Source organism: Aedes albopictus, chromosome 1 (assembly GCF_035046485.1).
Source record: "Aedes albopictus strain Foshan chromosome 1, AalbF5, whole genome shotgun sequence".
Classification (NCBI taxonomy): domain Eukaryota; kingdom Metazoa; phylum Arthropoda; class Insecta; order Diptera; family Culicidae; genus Aedes; species Aedes albopictus.
This window is the reverse complement of record NC_085136.1, coordinates 8525868-8550954: the sequence shown is the minus strand read 5'-3', so window position 1 is coordinate 8550954 and position 25087 is coordinate 8525868. Positions and strand designations below refer to the sequence as shown.

General features: G+C 39.6%; 1 protein-coding gene across 6 annotated transcripts in view; it reads left to right on the top strand.

Moving 5' to 3' along the window:
• Window positions 1-25087, top strand: part of LOC109424932 (potassium voltage-gated channel protein Shaker) — a 623864-nt gene that overhangs the window by 582138 nt on the left and 16639 nt on the right. For 3 of the 6 annotated variants that reach the window (XM_062843290.1, XM_062843301.1, XM_062843284.1), the window contains exons 9-10: window positions 9201-9330; window positions 11410-11600. In XM_062843290.1, the coding sequence (XP_062699274.1) occupies window positions 9201-9330; window positions 11410-11600 (321 nt within the window). The remainder of the gene's footprint in view (window positions 1-9200; window positions 9331-11409; window positions 11601-25087) is intronic. The other 3 variants (XM_062843294.1, XM_062843285.1, XM_062843307.1) reach the window with 1 other exon arrangement.

Here is a 25087-nt window from a genome sequence, read left to right as displayed (position 1 = left end):
TCACTGAAGAAGTCATCAATTTTACGTCCGTTTCATTGGATGTAATCAAGAAGAAAATTACGCTTTTGCATTGTTTTGTATATCAAAACAAACATTTCAAATTTTAAAACGGCGGATTGTCTGATCTGACATTTTGACTACCTCTCTTATAGATACCTTGGCTCTAGTAATACGTTCACAGCAAACTAAGCTCGCAGTTCATGTTCAAGCTACACATTTTCAGTGAGTTTTTCTTCGTAAATTTAGCAATCAATCTCGATAAATAAATTGCCAAGCGTACAACAGCATTCAACTATGTACTCATCATCGTTGACATTTTAAAAAGGTTCGGTAAAAATCATTAACGAATTTCTATTCTATTGTTGAAATTCTGTTGATTATCTGCATTCAGCTTATCACGCCTCTCCTAGGTAAATATCTAGCCATGTAAACTTATGTTATCATCAGAGAGCTGACTTCACTCTATCCGTCACCGGAGAAATTTTTAACGCATAAATGCAAATACGAGGTAAGCTGAAGTTCGCAATGGTTGTTCAAGAATATTAACTATATCAGTAGCCTGTGAAAAAATGGAAGGGTAATTAGGAGCAATGAGAAAGAGTTCATTGAAGATGTATTGAAGAAAAAATGAGAAGCAACTCAAGAAACTGTCTACAAAAATTTCTGAAGAATTCCCTGAGAAACTTCAGAAATTATCATTAACGGAACTGAAATCCTCCCGGTAAATCTTGGGAAGAACTTCAGCATAAATCTTTGGAGCAACTCTGGGAGAAATTTTCAGAGTATCTCCAGAAGATATCCTTAGATTAACTCTATGAGGTATACTTGGAGCTACTTTAGGAAGAATTCTTGGAGCAACGCCAAGACGAATTCTTGACAGAACTCCAGGGGGAATCCATGGATCAATTCCAGGATGAATACCTTGAGGAACTTTAGGAGGAATGTCTGGACCATTTACAGGAAGAATTTCTGGAGCAACTCCATGAAAACCTTCAGCCGTTATCAGAGTATATTTGGGACTGAAAAACTCCAACAGAAATATCTGATGGAATGCCTGGAGAAACATCAAAAGATTCCACGATAAATCAAATTATATACAGGGTATTTCTGGATGATCGCCAGGAGAAATCTTTGGAGAAACCTAAGAATATATCACTGGATCAACTGCAAGATTGTCTGAGACAAAAAAAATGTCACCTGGAAGTTCAAAATGGCGTATTGTGTGATTAACTCTAGAAATTCAATCAAAACTAGCTCATCTCATCAAAACTAGAACAATTACTGAGGAATTTCTTGAGTATCTTTGGGAGGGACCCCTAGAGAAGATTCAGAAGGAACCCCTGGAGTAGCTGCAATCCCCCAGGAACTGCAGAAGAAGTCTTGGAGGAATCTCCAAAGGAGCTCTGGAACAAATCCAGCAAAATTTCTGCCGTTATCAGAGTATCTACGCAGGACGTTTGAGATCCCTGAAAAACTCCAAGAGAAATGCCTGAAGGTTTCTCCTGGAGAAACTTCAAAAGAGTCGTCCGAAAATCACGATGCATAAAAGGATAATTCTCATAAGGTATCCCTGGAAGATCTTCAGGGGAATCTCCCAAAAAACATCAAATTCTCTGGAACAGCTGTAAGAATCCCTGAGATAGTGCCAGAAAGTACCAGGAGAAATCCTCGGAGGCACTCCAGAAGACATCACTTGGAAAACTTCAGAGAAAATCTTCGGAGCAACTGCAGAATACATCCCCGGAAGATTTCCGTGAAAATCGCTAGACACTAGAGCAACTCCAGGACGACTCTTAAACTACTCTAGGAAGTGCATCTGGAGCACTTGAATTTCTAGAGAAACTCTACCAAGAATATCCAGGGCATCTTCCAGGAGGAAATCTGCTAATAAATTATATTTGAGTTACAAGGAAATGATCCTTGAAGGAGTATCTGAAGAATTCCCTTTTGGAACTACTGGTAATATTACTGGGTAATTCTTGAGAGGACTAAATATGACGAATGCACAAAGGAACTTTTGGAGGACTCTCTGAAGCAACTAGAGGAGAAGGAATCCTTCAAGCAACTCCTGGAGAAAATTCTTCCGTAATCAGAGTACCTTTTTCGAATACGGGTAGAACTAGCAGGTAATCGACGTAGGTTTCGGTAGAGCTCTTAGAATCGCCATGAATTGTGAATTTCTTGAGAAATATCAAAATTTATGCCTGGATAAACTCCTACAGGAATGTCTAGAGGAACTCAACGAAGAATAACAGGATACATTTCATGCGGTATCCCTGGATCTCCACGAGGAATCTCTGAGACGCTTTAGGATTAATCCCTGGAGAAACTTCAGGTGGAATCCCACAGCCACTGCAAGAGAATCTCCCAAAAATCGCAGTAGTTTAAGAAGAATCCTCAAAGGAAAAATAACTCTAGAAGAAATTTTTTCAGCAACTCCAGGTAAAACTTGGTGGATTTCCGGGAGAAATCCTCGGAGGGTCTCCAGGAGATACCCTCAGAGCTAATCTAGTAGGAATACTTGAAGTTGAAGCTACTTCAGTATAGATTTCTCAAAAAGGAATCCTTAAGAGAATTCCAGGGGGAGTATGAGATGAACCAGCCTAGGGCTGAAAATCTCAAAAATAAAGACAAAAAAAAGAATGCCAGGGGAACTTTCTGGAGGAATTTTAGGAAAAAAAAAATCTCTGGAATGTGTTGAGCAAGAATCTCCTTAAGAACCTCTGGAACAATCTCAACAGAAACTCCAAGAGTAATCGCTGGATCAATTCCAGGATGTATATCTTGATGAACCTCAGGAGAGATTCATGAAGCAATTCCAGACGAAATTCCTGGATCAGCTCCATGGATATCTTCAGTCAATAACAGATAATCTACTGAGGGTCGATCCGCATTTCTGAAAAACTCCAAGAGAAATACCTGGACGACCTCCAAAAGAATCATTTGCAACAACAGGATACTGTGTGGGTGCAAATGAGCAGCTTATATTAAGCATGTAGCCTGGTGTGCTGGGAGCTGAACAAGGGCTAACTTCTCTAGTGGTGTGTCTACACAAAGTAGTGCCATAGGCTTAATCAGGAGACGTTTAAAATCAGCTGATTTCTGGGGCCTTTGACACTTCTCCTATGAAAATGACAGTTCAGTGTTTGCGCCTTTGTTCGGTAGTTGTAAACAATGGCATACACGAACCCTTCAACTGAAAAGGCCTATTGAAGTGAGCCCCTGTTGTCAGTGTCATCTCCATGCTTCGGCCTTTCAACATCCAGCAGTCAGCATGAAAAGACGTGCAGTGACCTCAGTGGCTTTATCGACTGGGTGATTCCTTTACGGATTATTATTCAGAAATGCACACATTCCATGGGGTATCCCTGGAGGATCTCTGGGAGGACCCTCTGGAGAAACTTCAGGATAAATCCCTTGATGAACTGTAAGAACTCCTGAGATATTGCTGTAGGGAACTAAGAAGAATCCCTGGAGTACCCTCAGAAGAACACCAGGAAAAATCGTTGTAGTAACTCCAGAAGAAATCCCTGGAAGATCTTCGGAGTAAATACCCGGACAATCTTCAGGAAAAATTGCTACGGCAGCTCCAGGATGAATCTCTGAAACTACTCAACAAAGCACTTCAGTCAAAATTCGAGCATGTTGTTGCTTATATAAAGCAATTCCACTAAGGGCAACTTCCTGGAGGAAATCTCCTAAGGAATTTCAGGCAAATATTATGGAATGATCCCTAAAGGAGCTCCAGAAGAATTCCCTTTAGGAACTTTTGGCGATATTCTTAGATTAATCTCAAGAGGACCTCCAAGAGAAGGTCTCTGCAGAACTACAGAAGAGTAACTTCGAAAGGAATCTCTCGAGCAACCTGAGGATGCATTTGTGATGGAATCCTTGAAAGAATTTTAGAGGGCACTTTTGGAGTAATTCATTGAGCAACTCTTGGAAACATGTTTGCCCGGGTCAAAGGGTCTTATCAGATTTCCTGATAAACTAGCCTCGAGGGCATAAGAATATTAAACAGCCACGTTGTCCTAAAAGTGTTCAATATGGAGCATGCTAGGGTCAGAACCTGCGCCAAGGTACACGAATGTCCTGTGAAATCCTCAAACTGGTCCAATACATATTGCTCATTTGGCAATAAACGAAAAATCATGAATTTTCTGTCGTATTCGACTCTGACATAGATTTCAGTAGAGCTCAAAGTGAACTCTTTTAGAAACAATTGATTGATTGGTTTGTCTTTATCAAAGAGACTTTCAGCCCTTGGCTGATTCGTCTCTCTTTTAGAAACAAATTCCTGGCGAATTTCTAAAGAAATATAAAAAATAATGACGGTATAAACTCTGCGAAGAGAAACATAATAAATTGTGCCAGAAGGATTTTCAGGAGGAATCCTTGGTGAAACTTCAGAAGAAATACCTGTAACAACTACTAGAATATCTGAGATAATGCAGCAGGGAACCATGAGGAATCCTTGAATCCCTAGAGAAACTTCTCAAGAATTGAAGAACTCCAGAAGAAATCTTTGCAACAATTCAGAAAGAAATACCCGTACGATCTTCAGGGGAAACTTCTAGAACTACTCCAGGAAGAGTCTCTAGAACAACTCTAGGGGGAGTTTCTTCTGAACTTCTAGCACAATTCCTCCAGAAATGATCAAGGCAGCGACCAGGAGGAAATATCTTAATTTTTCTGGGATAACCACTTGTAGGTCCAGTGGTTATTCCAGAAAAATAAAGATATTTCCTCCTGGCCGCTGCCTTGATCATTTCTGGGCGAATTGTGCTAGAAGTTTAGAAGAAACTCCCCCTAGAATTCCCTTTAGGAACTTCTGAAGATATTCCAGGAACTCCAATACTTAGAATAACTCTCCGGGGAATACTTGGAGGAACTTCAGGCGGAATCTCTAAAGTTACTCAAAGAAGAACTTCTGATGTAATCCGTTGGAAAACTCCAGGAACAATCCCTGCAAAACTTTTACAGGCATCCCTAGGGAAATTCAAAAAAATTCGGCTGTTATCAGAGTGCCTTCTTACGATAGAACTAGATCTAGCGTCAGGATATATGAATTATGAGTCACCGCGGGGTCCTAGAAAGTGTTCAGTATTGCGGGGCTACTGGGTCCGTAACCTAATCCACCAAGGTACACGAATGCGGTCCTGCAACAGGACCAAAATATAATACTTATCTGGTTTTATACGAAAAATCATGATGTTTCCGTTGTATTTGGAGAAATCATGTTATCAACTCTTGCAGTAATTCGTGAAACTCCAGGAGGTATCCCTGTAGCAAAACCAAGAGGGCTCCGTTAAGCAACTCCAGGGTTAATTCCTGCAGTATCTCCATAAGGAATCACTGAAGCAGCTCTACACTTAATCCTTAAAACAACTCCAAGAGAAAAGCCTTCAGCAACTCCAGGAGAAATTACTGAAGCAATTTCAATCCAACTCCAGGACGAATCCCTGACACAACTCCATGAGGTATACTTGGACTAAAGTTTTAATTGCTGAAGTATCTCTCGAGCAAGTTCCAGAAATTCCAATGAGCAACTCCAGGAGGAATATTTCCAGCAGCTGCTGGTTTATTTCCTGAAGTATGTCCATTAGGAATCGCTTTTGGAACACACAGAGAACTTCCAGAGATATCGCTGGATGAACTCTAGAGAAAACGCCTAGAACAACTGTAGAGGAACTCCAGGAGAAATTCCTGCTGCAACTTCAGAAGAAATCTGTAGAGAAACTCCAGGAGAAATCCCTGTAACATCTTCAAGAAAAATCCCTGGATCAACTCCAGGAAGAAACGCTGAAACAACTCCACGAGGTATTCCAAGATCCTCTCTAGGATTAAGCAATTACAGTTTTAATTCCTGAAATATCTCTACCAAAAATTGCTAAATCTTTCAGAGAAATCGTTGGAGGAACTTCAGGGCAAACGCCTAAAGCTACTTTAGAAGAAACCTTTGAAGAAACTACAAGGAAACGCCTGAATCAAGTAGAATAGCCTGAAGCAACTCCAGGAGATATCCCTGTAGCAACTTTATAAAAATCCCAGGAGCAATTCCAAGAGAAATCGCTGAAACAACTTGAGGAAACACACTTGGATCTACTCCAGAAAGGATGCCTAGAGCAACTGCAGGATCAATTCCTGAAGTAAGCAATTGCCAAAGCCCAGAGAAAGGAGAAACTCACAGAGAAATCGCTGAAATAACTCAAGAAACCATGTCTAGAGCAACTTCAGGAGAAATCAATGGAAAAACTCCTGGAGGAACGCCTGCGGCAACTCCATAAGAGACCACTGCAGCAAATCCTGCAGCAAATCCTGCAGAAATCCCAAAAGCTGCTCCATGAAAAGTTCCTGCATAAACTGCATGAAAGATCCCAGATACCAGAGAGTAGCACTGAAACAACTCCAAGAGATAACCCTAGGGTGTGTTCTTTGAGCAGTACCAGAATGAAACTCAGGAGCAGCTCGACGGTTGATTCTTGAAGTATATGAACCAAAGATTGCTGATGCCACTCCAGTATGAGTCCCTGACGGAACTCCAGTAGAAATCTCTGGAGGAATTCCAGTTGAAACATCCAGAGTTATGTTTCAAGGATCTTTAGAAAAAAAAACATTATGAACTCTTGGTGAAATTTCTGAAAATTCAAGAGAAATCTATAGATCACTCGCAGAATGTAAGAATCAACTTCAGAAGAATAATTCTAAAGGAAACTCTGAAACAACCCTAAAAAAAATCGGTATCAGAGTACCTATGACTAGGTCAAGCACCATAGCATTTGCAATTTTACCGCACGGTCAACCAACGAATGCCCACTTTAGATCCCACCGGATCCAGATGCTGTGAAAAGGTACCCAAATGTAGTCAAAATCTCTAACTGGTGCCAGAAATGCTACCCAATTGGTTTTAATATCGATAGGATCCTAAAAGTCGGCCCCACCGAAACCCGAGGTACCCGGTCGATCGATATCATTCGAAATCATTGTTTGTGAACCTCTATACAAATTCACTAGTTTGACGTTAAATTGGCGCTGTTCATAGACTTATCCACCGATAAACCGAATTCATCGCGGTTCGAGAATTTTGACACATGAGCGGGGCCATTCCCAATCAGGATCGCTTTAGTGTCAAAATTCTCGGACCGCGATGAATTCGGTTCATCGGTGGATAAGTCCATGCAAAAAATGAACTCGTTTCCATGGCCTGCCTGATAACACGGTACCGCTCAAAAGTCAAACGGGTGAACACATGCATTGGTTCACAGAATAGAATAAAGTTCACATCGCCCGGAAAACAACATCATTTCACACAAACATCAAGCGAATGGACCTATGCAAATGTTCACTAGTTTACCTGGTCATGAAAACGAGTTCATTGTATGTGAACACGACACTGCTTAAACGTCATAGTAGTGAACTCGTGCATCGCGGTCCATGAACCAATGCAAGAATTTATTAATTTGACGTTTGAGCGGCGGCGTGTTTTCATAAAATGAACTCGTTTCCATGGCCACCTGGATAGCACGGCTCCAGTCAGAAGTCAAACGAGTGAACACACCTCTCTGAACTTTCAATGCATTAAAAGCAATGCGCTCTCGCCTAAGCTTCACATATACAATAGATGCGTAGTGTAGATGGACATCTACTTCATCCGAAAGAACCTCAAATTTTCGAAATGAACTTGAATTCAAGTTAATCACTAGATCTTCGAGTCTTCTCGTGGTGTAGTGGGAACGCGGCTGTCTAGTGAGTAGGAGTCGTGAGTTCAAGTCTCACCGAAAGTATATCTTTCGCATATTCCATTCTAATTCAGCAATTTCTCATTCACGCCAGAATTTGTAAAGTCTAGCTTTCCGAGTTAAGTAAAACTTCCACTTGACTGGTTAAGCTGCAAACATCGATAATTAATTAATTAATCATGTAAACCAGTTCATTTTCATTCAAAGAACAAACGAACAAACTTGTGCGCAGGTTACATTGATGGATATACAAGTACATTAATTTGACGTTTGAGCGGTACCGTGCTCATGCAGTGATCAAACGTCAGATTGCTTTATAGACGAGGGCACCGATGAACAGAATTCATCGCGGTCCGAGAATTTTGACGGGGCCATTCCCAATCAGAATTGTTCAATTCTGATTGGAAATCGTACACTTCTGATTCATCGGTGCACTCGTCTATAGATAACACGGATCCACTCAAACGACAAACGAGTGAACACAAGTGCAGATGAGAGGAACAATGCACGTGTTCAACCGTTTGACTTTTGAGCGGTGCCGTGTTATGTAGGTGGCCACATGGATACGAGTTCGTTTTCTGTAAACATAAAACCGCTAAAACGTCAAATTAGTGAACTTATGCAGAGGTTCATTGGTTCATTATCATTTTTAGCCCAAAGAAAAGTCCACCGATGATTAAATGAACTTTCGTACATTAGACTACACATAACATAGACATGAGATGTAGCAAACATTGAACCGTCGTCACTTACAAACAGTAAACGTTCCAAAAGGCTTTTGTGATCTCTGTTGACACTGACTCTAGTTCACTACGAACTGATGTAAAAAGAAAAACTGCTGCATAAATGCAACTGATGCCTTCTTGAATTCTACTCGGTGTTTCTGTTACTTTGTTACTCTGACTTGACCTTGATGTTGTTCGATATCGTCAAGTAAATGTGTATTTTTTTTCTTTTCCAAAAACCATACTTTTCATTTGGATTGATTTATTTCATTCTTTCTAGTTTTTGATTTGTTTTTTTTTTCTTAGTGCTTCCTGAGTAAGTTCCAACACGGTACAGTTAGTTATGTTATTTTTGAAGGGTTAGTTTTTTGAACACTCACTTACCAGATTGCCAATATTTTGTGATAGAAAAGCGTTTCTACGACAAGATGCCTCTCCACAATCAACGAATATTACTTTTCACGCATGCTGAAGTTATTTGCATATTGGGGTAAAAGGCAGGAATCAGACTGAGAATAACCTATCCGACCGGTAATAGAATGTATTAAAAGTGATAAAAGTGTGTGAGTGTGATTGCGAGAATCGGTGATTAATACAAAATAAAGAACACTACTCGAAAACGAAGATCGGTCGTTCGATTGTAAGCGAAACGCGGAATTCCCAGTGGTCAATAAATCGATCGTTTGAGTAATGGTCGCTTCCCTTTCTTTCTCTCTTTCTCTCCGATGCTTTCTAGGCGTTGTGCTCTTCTCATCGGCTGTTTATTTTGCGGAAGCAGGAAGCGAAAATTCATTCTTCAAGTCCATACCAGATGCATTTTGGTGGGCTGTGGTTACCATGACTACTGTGGGATATGGTGACATGACGTACGTTTCGCTCAATATGTCTCATTTTTGCTGTCAGTTTGTTTCTGTCATCGCCTACTACCATTACATTCCATTCATATACCGTACATAAAACACACATATCGTTTTGTACTCTGTTCTGATTTTTTCGTACTTTGAAATCGTGATCCCTTCAACTAATTTTTCAGCGACACATCTGCATTACAACCCACATTTTAATCTCTTTCTCTTTATACTTCCGTACATCTTTGGCATTCTCTTGTTCCTGTCATGTAAACATTCTACACAAATATCAAATATTTGCTCATATTCCATCCAACTCGCGCGAAAACGATTCAATTATATTTGCTTTATACTTTTCACGTCCTTGCCCTGGTTGCCACCGTCGTTTATCTCACTCTTGCGAGTATGCAAGCTAGCACTCTAAGTAGCGGAGAAAATGATGTGTCGATCGCATAACATGGATTCACGTGACACATGCCACCCACTCAGACCACCCCCTCAATCATTCAATCCAAAAAAAAAAACATACACAATTCTCGTCATTGTCCGTTTTGCTCATATACAAACGAAATAACACACAGTGTCCTGGTAGAACTCTCTCGTCATCTGTTAGTAGTACTAGAATCGGTCGCGCAGCAACCCATTCATTGTCCGAATGGGCCTGTTCTCGCTGTAACCATGGACATTGGAACTCGCCGTTTGTCATCACCATTCCATGTGCAATCAAAGTAGGCTCACCTAATTGAAACAGAATCAGAAACGTAGAATAGATCATGTCTAACCCAGAAAACCGATCGGACTGCTTCGATTGTGTGCGCCCAAAACACTCAACTGAGGCAGTTCCACTCGCAGCATGCAAACATTTGCTCCAAAATCAGCAATCTAATCGGCTTACATTACGCCAAAATTTAATCCCCGAAATTGGCCACCCACACTTTAAAATTCGAACTGCACCCAGCTGAATTTACCTCCTACCACCGTATCTCATACCGCTATTTTGATTAACTCATGTAGGAAAGCAAGTTTCTTTCCAGTTTTTTGACAAAAGTCTTGTGGAGAAAAATAGCTCATTTTCATCTTTTACAACAAGATTGAACCATTGGATCTACTTTGTTTGATTGGAATTTAGTTTTTTTTTGTCTTTTGTTCCATTTTCATTACTTCAAATTGTAGTTAGTTAGCCATGATTTTTGAATGCATTCATCTGCTTGCTCTGTTCAGTTCGCTCATTTCCAGCCTGCTATGCTCAACTCTGTGTGTTTTCCTTGTGCAACGTGTCAGCATTTTCGAGTGAAAATCGATGTTTTCGTCCACAACTGTAACCACCACCACCCCCCTTCATGCCCCCCTGGTATTAGGGTGTCCCAAAATAAGAAAGCATTGAAATTATAACAGTCTTACCCCAAGAAAGTCATACTAGAGCCTCAGAAACAGAAATTCTATAAATACAAAAAGTGCGACATTTTTAATTGAGATTTTTTATTTGAACTATTGTTTCTAAGGTCCTGATTCGTCATTCTAGGGGTGAACCACTTAACTTTTTGACAATTTTCCTGATTTGGAACACCCTACCAGCCATGCATCATAGAACCGAATGTAGATATACTCGCTGGTCGTATGCTCACTTCCCATTGTCGCCCCTTAGCCTCTTAAGTATGCTTGTGCTCTCTTATTCCTCCACAATATGTATGCAAAATCGCTACAAATTGCATGTATAATGTCACCTGCGCGCACCTCCACCACCCGCCTCCTTAGTTCATCCTCGTACTCGTAGTAGATGCGTCCGTTCCGTGTGTTTGTGTGACACACCCCAGTGAATCATCCCCATCATCGCATCGTCAGACATTCAATCTCTTAGAACCACCCCCGCAGCAGCCAATCCTCCCATTCCGCGCCATAAGTACACACATTTCAACAGCGCCATTTAAGCATATGTTTTACTACTCCTGAATGGCTCGAGCCATCATGCATTTGAAAAAAAAAAGCGCTCTTTTCTCTTCGTCGACGGCCTCAAGAACCCACTTTTCTAACACGTTTCGTTTCGTTTCGTTTTCCTCTTCATTGACAACGAACGCACTTCAACAACGCAACAAACAGGCCGGTCGGCGTGTGGGGCAAGATCGTCGGGTCGTTGTGCGCGATTGCCGGTGTGCTCACGATTGCCCTGCCGGTACCGGTCATCGTCAGCAACTTCAACTACTTCTACCATCGCGAGACGGATCAGGAGGAGATGCAGAGTCAGAACTTCAACCATGTCACTAGCTGTCCGTATCTTCCTGGCACTTTGGGTAAGTATCTTTATTGAGGTTGTTACGAAATCAGTACCAATTTTCAGGATCCATTTAGGTGCATCAATATCGATATCATATCCATTGAATGAATATCATCTATATTTAATAGAATATCACTAGTCCTAGTGGTCATAAGTAGATATATCTAAAATTAGGTAGATTTTATAGGTGTCTTTCGCCTTTGAGAGATGTCGTATGAAACTACATGCACATAGCACTTTGACTTGTAATTAAATACCAAGAGGCCCCATCGAGGTCTTCAAAACAGCGCCTAATGAATAAGGAGGCGCATGGTTGCTGATAGGATGATTCTATATAATGTAGCCAGCCCAAACGTCGAAAAGGTCAGCATCATGTTACTGTAAGAGCAACGGTTATCTTGGATTGTTCGTATGCAGTATCATTTGTCACTAGAAGTGATTTCCTTTCATCCTTCAGCGTGGTATGATCTTCAAAAAAAATTGTTTTATAGAGTATCAACTGTAGGGTAAACAGGTATAATATGCCCCCCCCTAAGGAAAAAAGGAAATATCTCTGCACTCGCCACCGTATTTTACTCAATCAATGCATTTATTGATTGAGCAAAGTTATAGCTTTTATCCGATAATAACCTTTTGCTCAAAATAACAGCATATATTCCGTAATAACGTGTTTTCTAAAATCAACAAAATCATAAATTCACAAAAGCGTCGGGACTAAACGCCCCAGCTACGGTATAATATGATCCACAACAACGAGCTAGTATGCCCCTCTGTAGCGGGGCATTACGCACCATAACAACGGGGTTATATGCCCCTACCGAGTGAATCCGAGCCGGACAAACGTCAAATATCGGAACTGAGATCAGCTGATGCAGTGCATTGGCTGTGAGCCATATAATCCAGCTGACGGTGGGGCATATTGCCCGTTTGAGTGTGACTATGAAAAAACTTTTTAATTACAAAGTTTAATTACAATTTTCTTATTTTAACTGCAGTGGTAAGTTATTTTACTTCATAATTTAGTAGACAACCGCTAATTACATTGGTTTTGCTACATTAGCGCGTGCTAGCGCTTAATTTAAACACATCGATAATTACAACAAATGTGTGCGTTTTCTATTTCTTGTTGTAAATTCGTTTTAAAGGGTACAAGAACCACGAAATTGACATAGTAGACTAGTTTCACAAATATGAGGCGTTACACAATGATTTTAACCATTCAATATTTCAAATTCCCTGGAAATTGGAGGGGGGCGTTTTGCCCCGTGGGGGCGCATTATACCTGTTTACCCTAATTTTCTTCATTTTGAGCCACGTTTAACACGACAAACCGGGACCGCTAATAACTTACGATCGGAAGGTCCGATATGGGTGGGCAAAAAATATGGAAAAATTAAGTTTTTGAAAATCGGGTTTTCATACATTTTTAACCTAGAGGATGGTATGAACTTGAAACATTAAAAAACGCAGTAGGCAAGACAAAGTTTGCCGGGGACAGCTATTTTCTGATATATTTGGACAGAAAACTCCATACAAACTTCAACTCATTTGTGCTAGCTCAGTTTTTGATCGATTAAGCTGTTTTTTTACAAGAGCGAGTAATGACGTTAAAGCGTAGCCTTTCGAGCCTGGACATAAGGGTTATATTCCTATACTCCATCGTAGGAGCAAGACCATCGACGGAGTGACATTAACATTCTTAGCAAAGTCACCCCCAATGTATTTTCAAAACATTTGTACTACATACTATGCTGAGCGATTGGTACGAGATGTCCCCGTACTATAGCTTTATTGTGCAATCAATATTCACAGCAAAACGCTACACAGTAAGCTTGGCCGCTTCAATTCTTATTCCCGATGTTCGGTAAAGCATTGATAATGACAAGAAAATGATAGAAGTAGTCGATTCTATATTTTTTCAGGATTCTTTCAATGAATGGCTGTGTTTGCTCTAGACTAGATAGAGCTGATTTTTTTCACAGGATGTTCTTCTCACCCGGGGTGCCTCGTGGATTTTACCTACATACTTTTATTTCTCGCAATGCATTTGCGGACCAATATACAGTGTATCAAACAATTGTCCGTACAGCAATTTTTTGGTCAAAATAATTTTTCATTCAGATGTTTATAACTTTTTTATTCGTCAATCAAAAACGCTGAAATTTTGACCAATCATAAAATATACAGGGTGTTAGGTTCATGAGTGCAAACTTTTTAAAGGGTGATAGAGGACCATAAATGGTGAAAAAAATTGTTCTACGCATATGGTCAAATCTCAACCGTTACGTAGTTATTGGACTCTCCATGTTTTTGACTCTTATTGCCTTAACTGGCTATAACTTTAAAATGGTCAAACTTATCGCAGTTTTTTTACTCTTATTCGAAAGATTATTGAATTTTCTATCAAATGGCATCTTTGAACCGATTGGTTTAGCTGAATAACTAAGTTTTCTAGAGCAAAATAGCTAAAAATAGTGTGTTTTTATTTGTTTATGTCCATTATCTTTAAAACATGCGTAGTAAATTAAAATTCTTTCTTTGGCAAAGTTGTGGCCCTTGTTCCACTCTACAATTTGTTCTTTGACGCCAAACTTCTAACTCTTATCGTTTTCATACAATTTTGATTTAAATGTGCGGCACAGTGCGCAAAAAAAGTGCTTACCATATCGATGGCGAATTTCTGATTTGAAATGCGACGTTTAAATCGAAGTTACAAGAAAACGATAAGAGATAGAAGTTTGATGTCAAAGAACGAATTGTAGAGTGAAACAGGGGCCACAACTTTGCCAAAGAAAGAATTTTAAATTATTACGCATTTTTCAAAGATAATTGACAAAAACAAATTAAAACACACAACTTTAAGGCTATTTGCTCTAGAAAACTTAGTTATTTAACTAAACCGATCGGTTCAAAGATGCCATTTGATAGAAAATTCAATAATCTTTCGAATAAGGGTTAAAAAACTTCGATTAGTTTGACCATTTTCAAATTATTGCCAGTTAAGGCAATAAGAGTCAAAAACATGGGGAGTTCAATAACTACGTAACGGTTGAGATTTGACCATATGCGTAGAACAATTTTTTTCACCATTTATGGTCCTCTATCACCCTTTAAAAAGTTTGCACTCAAGAACCTAACACCCTGTATATTGAAGCTCCATTGGTAAAATTTTGAGCGAGATCGAATAAGTTTTCTGAAAGTTCTAGAGCTTTTAGTAAAACTTATTAGATTTTTGAACACATTTTTAAAACATTATATCTCAATATGTACTGGATGAAACCTTTTCAATCTTTTTTGTGTTACAGCTAATACCAGCTTCGTTTGAGGTTTTATATTCACTACAAAAAATATGAAAAATGTGTATATGTTCAGAGTATTATTTGGAAATTTATCATATTTTGATCAATAAAAGTGCCAAGTGTTTTCAACTTTTTTAAACTCTCTTCATATAATATTTTTATACAGGACCTACTGAACTACATATAAAGAGTAGGCCCTATAGATTTTTTATTGGTGGAAAACGTTTGGCAGAATATATGAGCGAAATATGGTAAATTTTTAAATATCGTCAGCTACATGAGCACATTTTTCATATTTTTTGTACTCAATATAAAACCCCAAACGTAGCTGCATATGAAAGCCTTAGGTTTTAGCTGTAACACAAAAAAAATGAAAAAGTTTCATCCAGTACCTATTGAGATATAATGTTTTAAAAATGTGTTCAAAAATCTTATAAGTTTTACTAAAAGTTCTATAACTTTCAGAAAACTTATTTAATCTCGCTCAAAATTTCACCAATGGAGCATTAATATATCATTCATGATTGGTCAAAATTTCAGCGTTTTTGATTGACGTATAAAAAGATATATACATTTGAATGAAAAATAATATTGACAAAAAAATTGCTGTACGGACAATTGTTTGATACACTGTAATACATAAATTCCATTGAAATGTTTAACGTAATTAAAAAGTTGCATACTGTATTGAAAATACACAAGTAGGGTATAATAACTTTTCTTCATCCTATGCCCCACTCAATTAACGTTTTAGCGCTATAAGCTTTAGTCATTTGCTTTCTGTTGTGCAACAGTCAAATTGAAGCAGTCAACGCTTAATAAAAAGGTTGCTAGTCAAATATAAACCATAAGCTAATACACGACTGCAAAACAAGCATCATACAGCTATTAAACTCGGTTTCCATAAAACAATTACTTGCCACTGGGGCTGCCTTTACTGCACTTTATTCCAACTCCGAGAAATTTCCCGGAAGATGTGAAAACTTGAACAAATCGAATAGGAGTCCCCACTAACAAAACAAGTGCTACTATACAGTATAATCGGTAATACTGACAAATCTACGAACCAGCAGCGCTTTGAAGGCCGTTTTGCGATATAATTACAGCTAGAAGCTGTAATAAAGAATCTATTGGCATATCAACACGGTTTGTCGGATGTAAACATTTTTGTCAAAACATACTTTAAGCGGGTTATATAACTACTACACAAATACTTTACAGCTGTCCATCTTTGTGCTGTGAAATTTTTTGTGTTGCTTTTATTGCATTTTAATCCAACTCCGGAAGATTTGCCAGAAGATGTGCAAACCGAATAAGAATCCCAGCCAATAAAGCAACTGCTTTTATACAGTACGTTTCGTAATGTTGCCAAACACACAAAACAGTAGCGCTTCGTAGCTGTTTAAAGAATACTCTTTCAGCTAGAAGCTGTGACGAAGAACCTGTTGGTGCCACCACAATGTAAACATTATTGCGTTCGACGTTTCACAAGCTTTTTCAGCATGATTAAGTTGGGTAAGGTTTCTTGTGGCACACTTATGAAGCATTGTCTGGAGTAAAACAAAACTGGCTATTTTCCAGGGATAGGGTGCGATTCAAAACTCTTTGCGTGCTGCACACGCTGCTACGAGACAGCACAACAAATTAGAAGGAGACGAGTACGCGCAATCGGTTGTGTGTTGCTCGCTTACTTTGCCGCGCGCTGGAGCTCTCCTGTCTCTCACGCTTTGTCGTATGCACTCTCTCGGTGCTTGTCTCCGTGCTTTGCACTTGGCTTGATACTACGCATGATTTGAAAAATTTCGAATCAAACGACCCATCACTTGTCAACCCTTGACAAGCTTAACAACTTTGCCGAAAACACAAACTCTTCAATTAATTTATTAGGTGTTTTTTTCTGTTTGGAGACAATCACAGTCCCAAGCACTGTGCATTACTCCCTGCGCCGTAGAGCTAGTGCTGCGATTGTCTCTCGCACAATTACGAAAACTCTCACTCATACGTCTCTGTCTCTCGGCAAAACGGGAGACAAGCACTTGAGATTGTGTGAAGCACACGCTTTTTTCGCACCGCACGGTGCTTACCGTCAATCCCTGCTATTTTCTGTGCTATTCATATATTGCAGTGTGGCAGCGAAGACATCATCAGGACCAGTGGATACGGAGATCTGGAGTTCGATTCCTAGTAGCGACAAGTTTTTTTTTAATTATTCAATTTAAAAAGCGATAATTCAATTTTCACATGTATTGCGTCTCGGCATCCATAACATAATTTATAATCAATTATTTTAAGGACTGTTCATTAAAGAAAGTGGACACCTGTTGTTGGGGAGTGAGACATTTAAATTTCCCAGGATTTATCCTCACAATTCTATCAGGTTCGTATCACCCCACCATCCCCACTGAGAATTTCTCTCTATATATGAATAAGAAAAGGAATAGGGCTATTTTAGGCAAAGTATAGCAGCTCTCGCCAGTAGGCAAGGCGCCACGACGGAGTTCAGTAGGACTAAATTAAATGTTTTACGCGTTAAGTGTTAACTGTATGTAGATAGGATTGTGTAATAAATGTGTAAATAGCTGTTTAATGTAATACTTGCAAATAAAGGACTGACTGTTAATTGTATGAATTGTGAACCAAATAAATGAATCGTGACGTGAATTGTGTGTGGAATTAAGGAACTATAACCGAAGTAATTCACCCCAAAACCCTATGGAGGGTAGTGAAGGCTGCGATCAACCCAGTCCGTTTAGGAATCGGTAAATTACATGTTGGGCCTTGAACATCGTCCACAACCGAAGAATTCTACAGGCCAAGGCTCCGACATAATGACCGCATTCCTTCTTCTAGTCCTATCCGGCTCGAAGGACCAAAATCATAATGTCGGGAGGCTTTCCGAACCGATTTGAGTGGACTGTATTTTTGGGTGGGGGGCCTTGCCCGACATCGCGGTTGTGCCTACTGGCCCGTCCTGGCCAGTTCCGTCCGATGGGTCACAATAAAACACTTACTTTGACTTAAAACCAACATTTAATTACTCATACTATATTTACAGGACCATACAAATTGACTAAAGGTAAATTACGACACAACACTAATGGTAGTCCAAATCCTACTGATTACAATATTAAAAATGCCTGCTTAAGATTATCTTCGCTGCTGGTGATTGCCGAAGGTTCCCGATGTCATCAATTGTTCCTCGTTACTTTAGGGGGTTTACAGTGCCTTCCAAAATAATGAGTGAGGTACGCTACTCTCCAACATCCTCACCCACCCAGAAATTACCAAAATTTCTGAATCGTCTTCCAAACTTCACATAGAATACCATGCTGCTCCATCCAGTGGCCGTTTTGCTATAACTGTCCCTACTTCAGTGAGCAATCTCACCCACCATCGAAGACTATGCGTCAACCCTTCTAGCATGGTATTTTGTTGAATGATGTATCGGTATGCCTTGTGTATACGATGTGTCCCTGCATGTGTTTCTTCGGATGAAGATGATGATCTCGACCTGCACACATGTGGTACTTGATGATCACATCCAAACAGCTAAAAGTGTGTACTTCATCCAACCCAGACATGGAGGTCCGTGGTAGACTATCTTTCGAACTACTGTGCAATGTTGGTTGTGGTGGGTAATGAGATAGCGATCAGTTGGTCCAATTGTAGTAGTCGCAGGTTCACTCGTTGTTGTAAATCGCCAATGTGTGCGTTCGTTTAGCGATTGTCGATTTTGTAGGTGACCATCTCAGGTAGTCTAGTGTGGATGATGTTCGTCTAACGTTGCCCTTTGGTTGCCGATATCATCTTTCCTACGTACGTATTGGTCTCGTTCTAGTTGCGGCGAGATCTATCCATGCGACTCGATTCCAGTCCAATTCGAGTGCGCCGTGTCGAGGTTGTGCGAAGTCGTGAGAGTCCGGTTGGAATAATAATTTTGATGAGGATAGTGTAAATCTGTAGGCCCATGCTTCGGCGGGCATATACCAAGTGTATTTACCTGTGAACCCTTGTTTGAGCGCTTCCGTGCGAATTGTCCGCCGTTGAATCCGTCAAAAACGAGCGAGATAATAGTTCGGTGTCCGCTTTCCATCCATTACGCCGCCGGTGTGGATGAGTTTATCTTCTTGGGAAAGTGTGGTGGTGTCCGATCTAGTGAATTGTCGCCTTGAATAATCTTTGAATCCAAAATGTGATGGTTTTTATTCTGCAATTTGATCCGGAATCGTCTTCTAGTGCCTTTGGAACCCATTAACCGAGTGAATACTGCCGTCCGTGACAATATCCGATACCAATCAAGGATGAGTATTGATGAGCCGCATCAGATACTCGGGATTTCGTGACTTCCTCGTTTAGTCACTGGATTAAATTGCGGATTGGGAGTTCCGCTACCCTGTAGCAGTCGCAGCCCGTGCTGCAAACCAAACCGTGGGAAGCCAGTTGTGGTGGCATTGGAGTGCTGCTACCTTATAACAGCCGCAGACCGTACTGCGTTCCAAACCATAGTGCACCGTTGCACCGCCGGGTAGTGTGCAGTCACCATTGACTACACTTGACCTTGATTGTGATTTGGATCCGATGGACACCCCTAGTGTCCGACTTGGGATAGTGCTCACCGTGGATACCCGTTGCATCTACGTGAGCATTAACATGTTTCCAAAGGCATACATAGTTAGATTCCATGCAATTCATTTCAGCTAGCCAGAAAACTGATTGATTCCCGTGTGATGTGTTAGTGAGCTCTGGTCAGTCCTATGAGCCCTCATGGTAGTGTCGATGATCTTGTGGTCGAGTGAGTACCTGTCTCATCGTTGGATGTATTGGAAGACCACCAGTTATGATGTGTACCGTTGCCATGATTGTAGTGATAATCTCCATGATCGAGTGATTGATTGGGTGACGATCCGAGTGATATTATCCCAAATGATGTGGATGAAAACGTTGAAGCGTCCATGCTGAAGTGGCACTCCATTAGCGTGCCGTTGAGCTAGTAGTGATGTGTTCAAATTGGTGGTAGTGAAATTCTTGGATGGTTCGCTGATGATCGTCATTTTGGTCCCATGATGTCAACAATCATCTTCCCGAAACAGCATGTGTAGATGGTGACGTAATTCCATGATGATTGCTGCTTGATGTGCGGTGCTTGGAGTGATGCACTCCATCCATTTGTAGCCCAGATGAACGATGAATTGAACACGAAAGGTGAGTTAGCAATTTGATTTACTGAATTTCGGCTGGACATATACTGAACACTTATTTACCTGGAGAACCAGTTCTGGGGCCTGGTTCAGTAGTCCAAATCCTCAAAGACGGGATCCGATTGAATCCGCCATCATGTTCAGTTGGGCTGAGTACAGCTCTCCTGGCGCTGCCGATCACCTTGCACAGCCTGATTAAGTGTTGGGTTGTGACAACAGGTCCAATTGTCACTAATGGCGTAGAGTGTGTAGCCTTTGCGCGAATTTCACATCGGTTCGTGATTTCCTTTATTTCCTAGGAGTCTCAATCACCGTTGATCTTCCAGGGTCCAGTATCCTTCCTAGATCTATCCTTCTCCTAGCCCAATCCGGCTCGAAGGACCATAATGTCGGGAGGCTTTCCGAACCGATTTGAGTGGACTGTATTTTTGGGTGGGGGGCCTTGCCCGACATCGCGGTTGTGCCTACTGGCCCGTCCTGGCCAGTTCCGTCCGATGGGTCACAATAAAACACTTACTTTGACTTAAAACCAACATTTAATTACTCATACTATATTTACAGGACCATACAAATTGACTAAAGGTAAATTACGACACAACACTAATGGTAGTCCAAATCCTACTGATTACAATATTAAAAATGCCTGCTTAAGATTATCTTCGCTGCTGGTGATTGCCGAAGGTTCCCGATGTCATCAATTGTTCCTCGTTACTTTAGGGGGTTTACAGTGCCTTCCAAAATAATGAGTGAGGTACGCTACTCTCCAACACCTGTTTTTCAATAGAAAATATGTATTTTCGAACAAATTGATAAGTTTATTTTTTATAAATGACAATCAACATACATGTGGCCGAATTCACGTGAGTTTGAACATTTACTTCGCTTTTCGGAAGAACGCTCGGACTTTCCTCTTGATACCTCCCATAAGATTCTGCACAACTTTCTCCGTAACTTTTCGTTGAGCCGCAGACCAAATTTTTTTGAAGCAATCAACAGAGCTTGCTTCTCTTCCATCTTTCTTGAGATGCCACTTAATTATTGTCCGGTATTTTTCCATATGACGCTGTTCAGAGAAGTTTTGTGGATTTTGCCATTTTTCGACAAAATCGACTTTTTCCGTCTTGAGCATCTCTAGTGTAGAAGAAGCGTAATAAGAGGATGCCAGATCCGTCTAAAACAAAAGAGGATCCGTATGTTTTCGGTAGATGGGTAAAAGTCGTTTTTTGATGCATTCCTTTCTGTTATTTTCACCGTTGATTGTTCCCGTTGTAAACTCTTTAAACCACATGAACAATCGGCTTGCCACACCAAAAACCTTTTCCCAAATTTTTCAGTTCTGATGTATTCTACATCATCCGGCACATCTGTCCCCTGCTTAGCGTTAAAAAATTGCGGTCCCGGAAGTGTATTAGTAAGCCAATTCTCGAAACGACAACTTTTTGGAACACCATTTGTGCAGAATTAATCTGCTAGTTGCAAAGCTAATACGACGTATCGCTCGAAATTTCTTACTTTTTCCGTTTTCTTTGAGTGTTTTGCCGAAGTGAACAATGTTTTTACACACTGAGCAAAAATTCACATTTTTTTTGTTTAGTTTTAACTCTAAACTATTGGTAAACAGATGTCCACTTTCTTTAATGAACAGTCCTTAGGGATGCCGTATAGCTATTATTTAACCCTCTAATACCCAACCCCGCCTTTAGACGGGGTATAGTTTGAACATTTTTGAAATTTTTGTTTCGTGGAAAATCAAAATTTTTATATTTTTGGCTGATATTTAGGACTGCTTTATATATCTCAAAATGGTTTTTGGTGTATTTTAAAGCTTATTTACATTTTTTTTAAAATCATTGAAAAATTGATGTTTTACTCACCTTCTAGAAGTCATTGTTTATTTTGTATTAAATCGCTACAATTAACATATTTTAAATTTTTCTCAAATCATTCTATCCTAGTTTTATAGTTTAAGGGAATCGAATACACTCTTAAACTATTTTCCTTAAAACTACACGGAAAATAATTTTTTTTATGAAAAAAGTTTAAAATAAAAATATTTCAACAATAATCATAAAATCCCAAAATGTTTTCAGCTCAAAAAATCCGTACCCCAAATAGGCTTCCAGGAAAAATATAAAACTGTAAGGATGTTCAAAAATAAAAATTATAAAAATCAAAAACTGAAATTCATGAAATCGAGAATTAAAAAGAATCATCTTCCAAAACATGTTCAAATCGATTTTAGATGACGAAAAATGATATTTAGATCAAAATCAAAAATTTGGGCATTAGAGGGTTAACAACTGTGAAAAGGCTGAAAAAGCGCCTTCTCAGGATGTTATTCAGTTAGTGGTTACATAGGAGCCAAGAAAAGAGCTATGACTTGGTGGCATAGAAGCTGCTCGCACAGCATATACATGTGGATTAAGTTCGCCAGATTCATTGGTATGCGGCTTGCATAGAAGCTTCCGTTCATATGTACAACACAGTAACTCGGCCTCAAGCCGTATTAAGGACGCTTTGTTTAGGATTCCTCCATGTGTTTCTTCTGTGATTCCTACGAAATTTTTTATGAGATACTTCCGGGAATTTATATAGAATTCCTTCAGATGTTCCATCTGGGATTTATCTAGGAACTTCTTCTGAAATTTCTCATGAGATTCTTTACGAGCCTACGGAAAATTTTCTGCAGTTATATTTTACGGGTTCCTTCCATAGATCCTTCTGAAATTCCATAGATTTTCTTCTTAGATTACACCAGGAGTTCTTTCTAGGGTCCTTCCAGCTATTTTACCCGGGATTCCTCCATAAGTTAATTCCAAGATTTTTTCAGGAACTTATTTCTAAAATTCTCCAAGAATTCTTCCTAGGATTGCTTTAGGAATTCCATGCGAGGTTTCTCCAGGAGTTCGTTCTAGGATTTGATCAGATTGTCCTGAGATTCATCTATGCAATCCTTTCAGGAATCCTCCAAAAACTTCTTTATGGATTACTCCAAGAACATTTTCCGGGATTCTTCCAGGAACTACTTTCGATAAAGCTTCAGAAACCCCTCCCGGGATTACTTAAGAATTCCTCCGGGAACTCCTTCAAGGATAACTCCAAGAACCTCTGCCGGGATTCTATCTCATTCAAGGTTTTCATCTAAGAACCTCTGCCGGGAGCTATTTCCGGGATTCATCCGGGAACACCTTCCGAAATACCTCAGGGAGTTTCTGCTCGCGAAATTTCTGCAGGAACTCCTTCCAGGATTTCTCTGGGAACTCATTTCTGGATTCCTTCAAGCGTTTCTGCAGATACTTCTGGAATTCATCCAGATGTTAATTCTGGATGTTCTTCATGGGGTTCCTCCAGGGATATGTTAAGAGTTGAAAAATGCCTTTAATACCCAAGCGACACACATGCTTACAAAACAGTCACGGCAGCGTATGTAAGGGTTGCGCAGTAAGTCACAGTGACTTCTGTGCAACCCTTACATACGCTGTCGTGACTGTTTTGTAAGCATGTAGGGTATCAGGATGCTTCGTTGGCATAGTCCCCTCGTTCGGCCTATCTCAATGTAAACCAAAAACTCAAACACGCATAACTGGATATCGGAAAAACTATACGCCAAACAACTGTAACATTTCGTTTCAATTTTAGCACTTTGGAACATTAAAATTGAATGAAAATGTCACTTTGTTTAGTTTTTGTAGACGCCATGATACATCGGCTTAGTGGGTAGTCTATACACATGATCATAAATGGCATGATTCTGGAACATTTCGAATTGACTTTTCAATAACTTAACATTTGATGCGACGGTCAAAGACGCTATTTTGAACTTACAACGAATAATAACTATTTTACAAATTGAATGTGGGCCGAATATTGAGGACATTTTTTTCACTATGTATCCAAATCTTGGCCCATCAGTAAAGTGACGTCAAAAACAGCGATAAAAAGACGTCAACAACATTTCTTGCGTAAGAACCAGAAAGAACGAACAGGAAGGAAGATTTTGTGTGCGATGACTGTAAAAATATAACACAATTATAGGGTTGCGTTGTTTTCGTTACTAAATTAAGAAAAAACTTTAGTTAAAGTGATTTATTTATAGTTTTTTTGAAAATTTGGCTCCGAAAATGTTTTTTAAAAGTAAGATTGGTGAACAAACAGAGATAATACTTCAGCAGAAATATTGAAAAAATGAGATAATTAGTGGTTCTAGTGCATGGAAAGCAATAGGCCAACGTTGTATCCACTAATATGCCAATTTTTGTACCATAGACTAACGTTGCATACCATCGCATCGAATCTTTTCAACATAATTAAGTAAATTCTTGAATATTTACGTTAGTTTACTTCCAATTGGTGAAACATGCATTATCTAGAGTGTGTAATAGGGTCGACATATTATTTATAGTGCTCTTCATTGATGAGTTATGGTCAAAATGGTCAAGGCGGCTTGCAAATTAGGTCAAGGAATGGTACATATACCCTTGGGTAGGTTGGTTTTTAGTGTGAAGGAGTAGGGTAAATCGGGGTAATTGGACCACCTTAAGTAAAAGTCGAATAAAGATGCAGAAAACAACGTTGAATCTCTCGCACATCGTATGGCCAGAATAATTCTGATAATACTGCACTAGTTGCATACAAATATCTTAGTCCCATCGTGTTTTATACCAAAAAATGAGTTTTGAAAAAAGTGTTGTTTTGGCGTCGATTTTGAACCGTCGGGGTTATATGAGCACCCTATTTTGAATGAAGAATTTATATCACCTAACGTGCTTCGCTTGATATTCAATCATATAGTATCAACTTGAAGTATATAGATAACAAACTAATTTGAAAGTCATCAAAGGTATTTAAACAAGAGAATTATTTTGTGGTATTTTTGTTCAGCCCTCGTCGGGGTTATTTGGCCAACAATTTTAAATTTTATTTTTCTAATTTAAAATGAGAGTAATTTGCTTCGTTCTACCCGGGTAGAGGTGAATGGCAAACCAAAAACAAAAGAATAACGAATT